The 11,884-nt window shown below is 38.4% G+C and overlaps 1 protein-coding gene across 1 annotated transcript; it reads right to left on the bottom strand.

The window, feature by feature from the left end:
* Positions 1-738: 738 nt before the first annotated feature.
* Positions 739-8,966, bottom strand: LOC125768076 (uncharacterized). Its single transcript, XM_049435264.1, has 4 exons — positions 7,651-8,966; positions 4,349-4,468; positions 1,902-4,277; positions 739-1,828 (listed from the first exon to the last, which is right to left on the bottom strand). Exons 1-4 carry the CDS (start codon positions 7,663-7,665, stop codon positions 1,607-1,609), a joined length of 2,733 nt encoding a protein of 910 aa, XP_049291221.1. The 5' UTR covers positions 7,666-8,966; the 3' UTR covers positions 739-1,606.
* Positions 8,967-11,884: the final 2,918 nt, after the last annotated feature.

Raw genomic sequence — 11,884 nt, 5'->3', positions numbered from 1 at the left:
TGGAGGTTGCTAATACATCGCCGGTTTTAGAAAGCTGACACGGCTACCTTTGCAGCAAAACGTCTTCCAATCATAGCCCAACGAAGGGTTTTATAACTGATGCTGGTTTTGGAAGTACTCGAAATATTGGAACAATATGTATGATCTTTAGGCAAGGTAATCAAAATGGAGACCATGTTTTGTGATACCACCAAAGGTATATGTTGTGCCCAGAAGCTCAGTTATTTCTGTTCGGCAACATACCGATTCACCAGCGACTGATGAACAGTGCGACTACATATATAAATTCTGTTAATGCGTTGATCTATCCAACTCGACATCTTGGTGAAGCCAGTTGCTGACAAGAAATAAAGAACCCTTCAGGACCATGCCGAGTTTCCTAGAAATGGATTGGCAACCAGGCCATTTCTTCGCGACGTGCTCAACCGTGAGAAGGCCAGGAAAGAAGAAGAAGTTCAGGACCATGCCTGGGGAATGATCGTACGGTGACTTTTTTTTTTTTTTTTTTGCTCGGTTAGAACGGCCTGGCCGTATCAAGACTTATTTTACCACGTAGCAGGATAGTCAGTCCATGCTACGGGGAGACGGTCCGGATGGGATTTGAACCCGGTCCCTGCCGTGTGGACGGGCGCCGTTTTTCACATGCACCACCGGGCCGCCCCTATCGTACGGTGACTTGCTTTCAAAACATTTATTGGTAGATTGTTTTTAGCTATTTTGGTAAAAAATAATCGTACGTAAGCTAATGTAATTAGAATTTAGTTTATTGATTTTTAACCATTTTCTCCTGCCTATCATTTACATAATTAAACAAAATAAAAAAAAGGTACTGTGTTCATTTGGCTTGAACTGAATATTTCTAAATTTAAAAAAAAATCTGATATTTTCGTGTACATATCCAATCAAAACGCTACCCACAAAAAATATACTTGCGTTAAATTTTTTCCGCGCACAGTTACGGTAACACAACTATCGAGATCTTATAAACTAAAGTAATAGTAGCCATTAACGAACTTAAAAAACTAAAGAAAATTACCGGTTCATTCATGGCTGCAGAAATGAACCCAAGTAAATTTTCTCATATTGCACAAATCCCTTTTCATCACAATCAGCACACAAAAGTTAAACTTCTAAAGAAACTTGCGCCGTTGCCAAGAATTATTCCAAAGAAATGACGAAACCACAGCTCCAACCACAGTATGAAGACTTAACAAATAGCTCAACATCAAAACAGCGATGTGATCTGCAAATTTACCCAATACAACAATGTTATACTGCGTGTTATAAATAAAATTACATTAAAATCACGTGCCATATTGACAGATATTAGTTCGTTTGGTAATCATAAAGAATAGCAGATGGTATAGCAGATTTCAATCGCTTATGATGAGTGTAGCTATTTAAAGTTTTTAACATTGTGGCATAGCTGACAGTTACATTTCCTTCCGAGAAATCTTGTTCATATCCTCCATGAAGTAGCTTTCGTTACTTTGAAAAGCTTAAATTAAGTTCGAAGAATTTAACAGCCTTCACAAAATCTTCAAAAATATCTTCGTGCTCGAAACCCATCATTTGTGAATACTATTGTTAAAGTTTTTCGCTTCATCTACTTTCGTCTGTGTGATGCTGGATGAACACTTTCGTACGTAACATCCGCATGGAATCCCTTCTCATCGGCAGTATATCGTACGTTCTGTACTCGACCGTCCGGCAATAAAATGTGATACTCTCCACGCGTTACACCATTATCATGGTTCTGTACGTGTCCGAAATCGTTTCCAGTGTGGAAATCGCGCACCCTGTAACCGAATGCATATCCTTCCGAGTCCTGCAAACAAATAGAAAACAACTCAAATTAGATAATTCATGTTCTAGACTTCTTTCAAAGTATATTTTCATACATCATAATGTTCGCTGCTGGGATGGTGATGGTGGTGATGCTGCTCTTGATACTGATGTGATATTGATTCGCTGTGAGGAGTGGCAGGCGTACTGTGGATATTAATGTGACGATATGCATTTGTTTCATGACCCGCTTCCTCTTCGTTGAATTCGTGTTGTTCCACTATTTGAGCCGAAATTGGGTTATGCGATCTGACTACATGCGTTGTATGGCTGGGTGTTCCAATAGTGGGTCCTACAAAATCTGAGTCCAAAACGTCAGACACATCTTCTTTGATAGGAGTGTATTCTTTTTGCGATGGTATCTGTAGATGTGGGTTCATTTGTACCGTATGATAGATACTGTCATCATAGACTTTTGTATGAACTTTCGGTTCTTGATCGATTTGGACTGAGCGATAACCTGGTCGAGATTGCTTGGGTGTAGGTGTTGAAGATTCCGGAAATGTCACTGGAGCCGTGCTATCTTGAGGACGATGCTGTTTTTCAGTACTACTGATCGGAACGGGCATGTGTAGCAATTGGTTCAGTCCCTGTAGTTGAACGCTCGGCCGCTGTCCTATTAAAGCCGATAAAGCCGCAATACTTCCTCCGGATGTGTCTATTTCATTAGATTGCGTCGGGGAAGAATGCGTTGAACCGATCAGTTGGTTGTACTTTTTACTATCATAATAGGTTTCCTGTTCGTGAGACTCTTCTTTAGAATCGGGAATCACAATTTTCATACTTTGGAAGGACTGTGCTTGTTCTTTTATCGGTTTACTACGGCCATACTGAAGTTCAACAGGACCGTAAGGATTATCGTATCCCTGACCGATAGCACTTTCGCTAGTTCCTGGACTCGTGATATCTTTATCGTAGGATATAGATATGCTAGGTTGGACGGTAATCTTAGTACGTGGTTGTTTCATTTGCACTGGAACTGGTATCTCCTTTATCACGTATTGAATTTTGGGTCGTTCTTTAATGATCACTTCTTCTGGACTGTCCGCCAGCGATGCTTTGTAACCATCATGCTCAGTTGATTGTGAACCTGGTACCGAATTGGAAGACGCAGGTGAAAAGAAAACCGATCGGGGATGGTAACCAGGTGAAAGATCATTCATCTTGCTCTGCTCACTGGCTGGCTTAAAAGTATTCACATATTGCGGACTAATTACCAATGGTTGTACCGGAACTTTGTGATATAACCGTTTCGGTCGTCGCAGATCCGAATACGACCACCACGCTTTCGGGATGCCCTGTATTGTTGAGCCCATTGGTTTGCTTGAATCGGTCGTTTCCGGAGACGCTATGGCATCTATACCCATTGGCCTACTCGGAATGAACCCAGTTTGTCCGTTAGACTCCTCTTCGACAACTGGCAGTGGTGTTTCTGATAGTTTGGTACTGGGCACAAACTTTGGTTCTGAAATTTTTGTCGTACTGCTATACGGTTTTTTCGTCTTCGGTTTCTTATTACCAAAAAAGTACTTTGGAGTTGATTGCACTACCGATCCATCCGGTGTTCCATCTCTACCCTTTCCATTCATACGTTCATTTTCTTTAAGCGCTATATCAATCGCTTTCTGCACACCAAGAGGAAGGTCCTCGTAATTAGCAATCTGCTTCTGCTTTTTACCTCTGATTTTAATGCGCCGAGACTCCTCTGGGCTCATATCACCTCCTTCGTCGTCTTCCAAAGGTTGAGCACTTTCGCGTTTTTCTTTCTTGCTTGCCTCGCCGTTCCTTCCGCTCGATACCGGACGCTCAACTACTTCATCAAACACTTTACCACGCCTGTAGCTATCGGAAGACGTAAAGGGATGTCGCAAATTTTCTGTTACCTTCACGCTTTTTCCAGCGTACCCCTCGGACCGCTTAGCATCTTCCAGCTCAAACTTTACGTAATCACGCGGATCGGGACTAGCCGACCGTCGATGCCTTCGAGCTACTGTCGAACTACCGTTTACCGTTTCACTTTTCTTTCTAGATACGATTGCATCAGTTAGCTCGAATCGGAGTATCTCTCGAGGAACCGGCTCAATGCGAACCGGCTCTTGTTCTTCACGTTTTGTGCGAGCTTTTGACTGATCGGCAGATTGTGATTCGAGGTCTGGAGAGAAAATCATGGCATCAGATAACTCAAACTTAATCATTTCCCGCGGAATTATATCGAGCCTTTTCGGGTTTTTCGCAGATGCTTGTTGACCATCTAAACGCTTCGTACGAACTGAGGTCAACTTGCGCAAATTTTCGACACGTACGCGATCGTACTGTTTCTCCTCCAAGTTTTGATACCGCTCATGTGCAGCAGTGTAAGCAGCCATCATTGAAGCTTGCGGAAGTGGATCACGCATTTGACGATATTTTTTTCTCAAGTATGCCTTCATTCCCTGAAAAAGAATAAACGTAATAATGCATCATACCTTTAGTGTTTTCTTTCGACATAGTAACTAAATCTTACATTCCGACTTTCGGTCGTCGCCAGGAAGGCTGCATTGGGACGACCTAGTTCAAACACATCTTCAAACACAGCTGCCGGCGACCTACTTCCCAAGACTGCGAAGGGTAGTAGTAGAAGAAGCTGCAAGAAAGAAAAAAGCAACATTAGCAACATTGAAAGATTCAAAAACCCGTCATCATTAAGTAAAAATATAAATAAATAAATAAATAAATAACATTAAAAGACTTATTTATGCGCAACTTGGCCTGTTAACTGCAATACTAACACTTCCCACGGCAATAAATACCAACCAAAATCAAAAATAGCTAACATTGATTCCAAGAAAGAAACCATACTTCATAAATCATTTAATGTTCTTTAAGACGACGCCGCAAAAGTGTAAAACCCGGTAAACCATTAAGGAAGCAATTCTATGCTAATGGATTCTGTGTTTCTCTAGCTTTCATTACCCACGTTCTGCAGCATACGAAGAAGATGCAATACGGTCAAATACGGTCGTCCGTGATGAATTACGCAAAATGTTGAACAGTCTTAAAAAGCCTGACACCATTGATGCCAAATCGATCAGATCAAGAACGAACCAGTGGTAAAACGTTTATTTGTATTTTTTGTCTCTTCCATATACGGCACTTACCGATTTTCGAATGTCCAGCATAACAAACGTTGCAAAGGTCATCTTGTTATTATTGGACCTTCTGTTTCACTTCGGGCATTGTTCATGGTCAAAACAAACTTTCTTCTGTTTCCGAAGTATATCCACAGCAAAACTTCAAATGAAACTGCAGAAAACCAATTCCTCTTGTTTCATCCCTTCAGCAATGGTGACTGCTATTTCATTCTTTCTAGATCAGACATGAGTGTAAGCGGTAATTATTTCAATGCTTTCATGTTCTGTCTTTCTTTCGAATGAGTGGTGGCCGTTTTTGCACCTTTGTTAAAAATCATTACATGAATCCTTCATTTCGGATGCATTTTTTTTTACTTTGCTTCCGTTTCAAATGCCGCTCTTTGTGTAGCTTTTCAAAACGATACCATTTTTTTAACATTCGGATTTCTCTCTAACTGTATCTTGCATACCTACATCTAGCGACTAGATTTATTTCTAGCTGAAAAGTCACAGTTGTCAATGGAAAGGTATAGTCATTATGAACTAGAGATATCATGTTGCTCGTTAAATATTAAAGAGATCAATCAAGATCAAATAAGATCATTATATAAATGTGGAATTGTGATGTACACTGCGACTGTAGTACCTTTTATAAATTGTGTTTAAATCTGCACCATGTAAATTGCAAAAAAAAATTCTAACATTGATGCTTTTACAACTTAAATCACCTTTATTGCTTAGGTATTCTAATTTTAAGAAATCGTTTTAAACCGTTTAGATTAAATTGATTACACACATCGCAAAGTCAATTATGAACACTTAATGAGCAAGCGACAACTGAAGAGTGTACAACCGAGTTTGTCTGCGATAAGACAAAGTACAAAGAGGAAATGCCTTGTGAAAGGTGTACACACGAGACTGACAATACGGCTGAAAACCGTAATAGTTAAATTTAAATAAATAAAATAAGTCAACAGAGCTAGTAAGCATTCTAACTCAACTATATGCCATTCTTCATATAAGAGAAAAGGGTAAAAACTCTCGTAAACAGTTTCAAGGTCGGCTCATTAGGGTTACTAACTCGGGGAGTCTAGAACGCATACGGTAATGAAGGCAAACTAATTCCGATGAGTGTATTTAACAATTTTTGCTCGAGCATGATAGAATTTAAGTAAAAACTCCTAATAACACACTAAGAACTTTGAGTGAGACGATGTTGGAGCAAAAAGGAAGCATATGACGTTTGTTAAAGCACTGCAGAGAAGTTTCTTCTTCCGCTATTGTGGCACTACTACCTCAAAAGTCCTTGGCCTTTTCTAGACATTATATACTCGAAGCAAGTCCTGTGTACAAGAAATTTACATTCTTATTAGATAGTCTTATTAGTAGTTAATTTAAAGACATATTAGTACATAAACAAGGCAAATCCTTTTTAACTTAGATAGCTTAGAAGTGTTTTTACTATGGTTTTGTTATAGTACCTCGTCTATGTATCTGGCGCCTAAATTCTGATTTTACTTATAAAATAGTTTTTTTTTATACAGGGAGGTTTTACTAGCGCAAAAGCGAAAATTAATTTGTTTACTTTCAGCTAAAAATGCACCTTAGCATGAAGATGATTTGACGTCATATATACTCAATAGCTCGATCTGATAAATTGGCATTAACTGCAATATTCGTAATAATAATAGACACGGTTCTATTGGATTAGATATATAGCAAGGACTGATTATCCGGCTATGTTATAAAAATAAATCTAGCGAGCCAGAAATGGTCATGATGTTATACGTCATTAAGCAAGACGAAGGAGAATAATTTCTTTTGATTATCATTTTATGCGCTACAATGATGATTTTTCATCAGACTATAATATTATTAAAACAACAAAAGGATCACAAATAACTCACTGACCTTACAATTTGAAACACAGATTTTCTTGATATACAATCTACGATCTGCGACCAGTTCAAAAATTGGTTTTTGTTCGAGAGCACTTCAAAGTGCTCTTACCACATTGATCAAACTGCTTTTTGCACTATTCTGTCTATAGTCCTACGTCTTTTCTATTTAACACAATTGCGCATTTTCTTTCTGTGATGAACACTTCACAAAACTCAAATCATCTTGATCAGCGCATCACCATTCACGCACTCGGCTATGCATTATCGGGTGCGCACGATCCACAACAAACGATCGCAAGTGGAAGTTTGAAGCACGAAACTTAAACCAGTATATTGCTTGCTTCATTATGCCGCTTCTTTTGCTTATGTTCGTACCTACATTATTGTTTATCTTCTTCACTATTTTCGTTTCTAGCTTTTTTTCGTCTACCGCAAAATTATGGGCTTTCAATATATTTCACTGTGCAATCTTCGAGTGGTTTTCATAAGTATTATCGAATCGATACAATTGCGCAGCTACCTTTGTAATGATAAATCATTATCAGATTCTTGTTTTGCTTTTTTATAACACAGGTTGAAAATCATCGATGACCCCAATATTGAATATTCAACCAAATAACATCGTGTCACTAAATGTTGACAAGTGGTAAACACTTTCAGAAAGTGAAATGTTATTGATAGTTACAAAAATGCCTATTTTTGTATCAGTTTGCTTTTGTAGTACAAAAACGGCAGTTATTTTTTGAAAAGAAACCCAAAATATTCCTTCAAATACAACTGGAACAATCACTTACCCAGTACTTCCTCATGTTTATGATACTTGCAGTGACAGCCACCCTTATATATGTAAGTATTTTACCGAATCGATCGGTAACGGGAACTTAAATAGCAAAAACACTTTATGTTCTTATAAACTGTACTATTCAGTTTTTAGTATTGATTTCTCACTGTATTTCGAATAGCTTGAAGCTAGTTTTGCTGTTCATAATGAACGTTAACGAAATAGTCGATACGTTTTCAACGCGTTTTCAACACTCAAAAATTGCAAACGTAATCGCTATCTGATTATCATTCCAATGGGATTATCGCTCAGGTTCGTTTCTTCAATAGCAATGCGATTATCACTCAGGTTCGTTTCTTCAATAGCAACGACGACTGTCATGAACGTTCCATTTAAACCATGCACATTTGTAATTTTAAAATGAAGTACCCATCATTCGTAGGTGGAAGAAACAATACACCAACAATCCATCACATATTCAACAAGCACAGAATTTGTCCTCACTAATGCACTGTAGCTTCATTCAACGATCCGCACACCTTTGCCGCCAAGACGGTACTGAGTTTACAAGAAAGAAATGTTTACTATAAAATGTTTTACCTCTTATTTTCTTCGCCAACGAACGAAAAACCACACATCCGCGGGTTGGGTGAGTGCGAAACATACATGCTATGCGGAATTTCTTTCTCGTAAACTCACACACATTCCCTCACCCGTCGCATTAGGTGGCACAACCATCTCTTCAACCGGTCATCCTCTACCGCGATGCCTCATTTACAACCTACACACTGCTATTCTCTCATGCCTCTACCACGGGGAGGTTCAATATTACTTGGCGTTGAACTTTCTCTCACAACTTCGTTACCCACTCCGCACGGTTTGGTCACATGAAAGGAAGTAACGAAACAAGTGCTTGCCGTTGACAGTTGGTTCCCAACACCTGGCTGGAGTCCTATCGGGATATACATGTATGTACCTCTTCAAGGCACTGGAATAATGCAGACACACCGAGTGACTTGCAGCAAACGTGGAAAAGAAAGGGAAAGTTCCGCATCAGTTAACAGCATAAATGACCTAACTTTAATCGCCGTTTAAAAACTAAAACATGTTTGTCGCCATAAACTTACCTATGTGAGATATTACTATATGGTAAAAACTTTTGTATATAATTGAAATGTTTTTTTTATCCGAAATAGTTTTTTACCAAATCTGTGCAATGTGCAATAACTTAGTAGCCAAAGGGCTATATATCAAGTCTATCAATATGAGTTAAGTAAAATATGGTAAAGAGACATCAAATAACCGTCTAAAACTAGCGTATAGCGTTCGGTTAAAAGTGCATAAGCTAATCAAACACTAAATGGTACATACATATGCCATAAAGTCAATGATTCTTTCAATACTGTGTAATCCTAAACATGTACACATGTTTTCACATACATATGTATTTATTCGTACTATATTACCGATGCAACATCAATTTACACTTGATGGATTTTTCCTTCCGCTGATAATGGAAACTTGTTCAATAGCTTCCTTGTTTGCATTGACGATCGCCATAATTGATTGCATGCAACATTAAGTACTGAATGTAGTACAAATAACCAGCGTGATGGCCCCGAGAGAGACTTCATATAAGCATGCTATTGCTCGAACCGGAAACTGTTTAGGGATTTTGACTGAAAAATACAAAACTATATATTACCAAATACACGGGTGAAGCAATTAAGATGAAAAGGGATGAAAAGGAAGCACAACATAATCGTAATGATGAACGAATGAAGTCGATCGTTTCATTCAACTGAATCAAGTTGTTATATACATGGCAGCAGCAAACATCGTTCGAGCCCACGTAATATTCTACTTTGTCAGCATGAAACAGTTTATTGTTCTTTGCAAAACCACATTTGCTTCAATTTTTATTTTATGTTTCCTTTTACACAGTTCAAAGTCGTTAGACAGAAAAAAGAGTTCAATTAGTTCTCGAAATTAAACTCAATGTAGATGCTGTAAAATGCAGTTGATACGGTAAAGTAAAATGAAAACAATATTTTTTCGTTTTAAGGTTGTTTTACGTCTTGTTTTCATACGTACGTATGAGCCGTAAGAATTTTGTACCAGCTGCGATTTTGTTCATGTACAACAATTGCTGGGAACTCTTTTCATTATGATTCACAACAAGCCGTTTTGTTCCGTACTCCCAGAGAGTAATAACAACCATGTCCCAGGCATACGAAGGGAACACAATAATAGCACATAATTACACAGCTAATCATAGGTGCATAGTGTTTTATGTATCGTCTGTCAATTTTGTACACATTTATTAGTCAGCTTACCACAATTGGTAAACAAAGCGCTAAAAGCATACACACATGCTTTCGGAATGATTCTTCCAGCTGATCAATGTGCAAACAAGAAATTAAATAAAAACGTGCATTTCATCAATCGGAAGCATGTTACTCTCCGATGTGCGTTTTAGCGCATTAATGAAAATACTCCCCTTTCACTAATTTAGACTTCCGTTTTGATATCCGTCACCTTCATTTATAGACTTCCCTTTGCATCTTGTTTGCGATGACCGTATTACCAATGGATATTACATGTAAACATCCTCGATGTTGTTATGTCATGACTTAGCATAATTAAATCGCAAAGAAACGACATCTACCTGGCGACAAAGTCTCGGAAGGTGAGCGAAATGTCCGCATCCGCCAACTTCCATCCGATCGAGATACGATTAAAAAGGAGTCAAGCTACCTCGCTCAAATCATCCCACGTCAGCAGTATTGCGGAAGAAAACATACAGTCTTTCCGCAAAATCGATCGCTTCGAAATCATCCGGTTGCATCCGTACACCGTCCAACTTTAGTACATTGAGCTCGTAGTGTTGCTATAAAAGTCTACGAAATTAATGAAGCACAAGAAAGTAGTCGAACCGGATGATAGCAAATAGATGAAAACGCAATCTTCCAGACCAAATCTAGCCTTCGGCGTGACTAGTGAGAGTGCATACTGCGAACATGGTGGTTACCAGCCGGTTTCAACGTAAAACAAGCGTTACCTTCCCTACCTTTGGTGACGGTCTAAAGCGAACGTCTGGAATCTAAATGAATGTGGCAGTTTTGCTCTGCGCGGAACAAGAGTGGTTATGTCTGCACATTACATTGATTCGTTAGTCTCAAGGCTGCATTGCATTCAGAATTCATATAGTTTATGCTATCGTAAACTGTCTGTCAATAGAGCAGCTGCACAAAACCACACGCACTCGCTTGAATATGCGATGTACAGAAATAGTTTCTCACCGATAATAATCTATCTTTGAAATTGTTCAAAACTTCTAACTTTGCACTGAAAATTGTGTTTAAAATTTTATCTTTTCATCTTTACTCATTACTGATTAAAAATTATCTTTGACAGAAAAAATTACAGAACATATTGTATATACATACTTCATTTACATTTAATATAAACCTGGAATTATACGACAAACGTTTGCAGCAAAGTTTACTTCACAAAAATAAAATGCATTGACATGCATTCACCACTCAAGGTGGGTAGAAATATAGATTTCTCTTTCCAGTCAAGTTTTCGCGCTCAAGAGCAGATCAGACGTGCAAAACGATCAACCTATTACATAAGTGCATTTCTATAATGACGACGGAACGCGCATTGCGTACTGCAATTTGAACTTGAAACAAGCGATCTGCATACGCATGTACAGCTGAGCGGATGCAGGTGAAAATAGAAACACATGAGAAATGCACGCCAAAAGGAGGAACCAAAATTAAGCTAACTGGTGTAAAGTGAAACCAACCGTCATCCTTTTCATTGGTGACAAAGGCCTGTAGGCTACGTACAAAAATTGTCCTTTCATGGTACATCCACTTACATAGAAAGTATTTCGATAACATCCTCATATACTTTAAAGGATTAGTCTCTCGTCTGTGCTCCGAAGTTAAGTAAGTAATAAAGTTTAGTCAGTCAGTTCTGACAAGTATTACCCAACAAGGTCATTGTGCTAAGAAGAAGGACCATACTACCGTCCATAATCGAACATAATCTTCAGCAAATGTAGGTTCTTTTTGGCGGTTTGGTTTGTTTTGTCTAAAAGCATGCTAACTTGCATTTCAATCATCTCTCGTTGAATTATCTACTCATATCATCCTTGAATTGAGTTGAATTAAAGTATGTGTATTTTAGTTAGGCTTAGGAATATTATAATAATCAATTTAATACAATAGAATGCA

Source organism: Anopheles funestus, chromosome 3RL (genome assembly GCF_943734845.2).
Source record: "Anopheles funestus chromosome 3RL, idAnoFuneDA-416_04, whole genome shotgun sequence".
In the NCBI taxonomy this organism is placed as follows: domain Eukaryota; kingdom Metazoa; phylum Arthropoda; class Insecta; order Diptera; family Culicidae; genus Anopheles; species Anopheles funestus.
Note: the sequence above shows the minus strand (reverse complement) of the source record. Positions and strands in the feature narration are given on the sequence as shown.

What these genes read in the sequence shown, in the direction of transcription:
- LOC125768076 (XM_049435264.1), bottom strand. An exon ending in CGACGACCGAAAGTCGGAAT is followed by an intron (nt 4,278 to 4,348) that starts GTAAGATTTAGT and finishes ATTCTTTTTCAG; the next exon opens with GGAATGAAGGCATACTTGAG. An exon ending in CCAGCAGCGAACATTATGAT is followed by an intron (nt 1,829 to 1,901) that starts GTATGAAAATAT and finishes ATTTGTTTGCAG; the next exon opens with GACTCGGAAGGATATGCATT.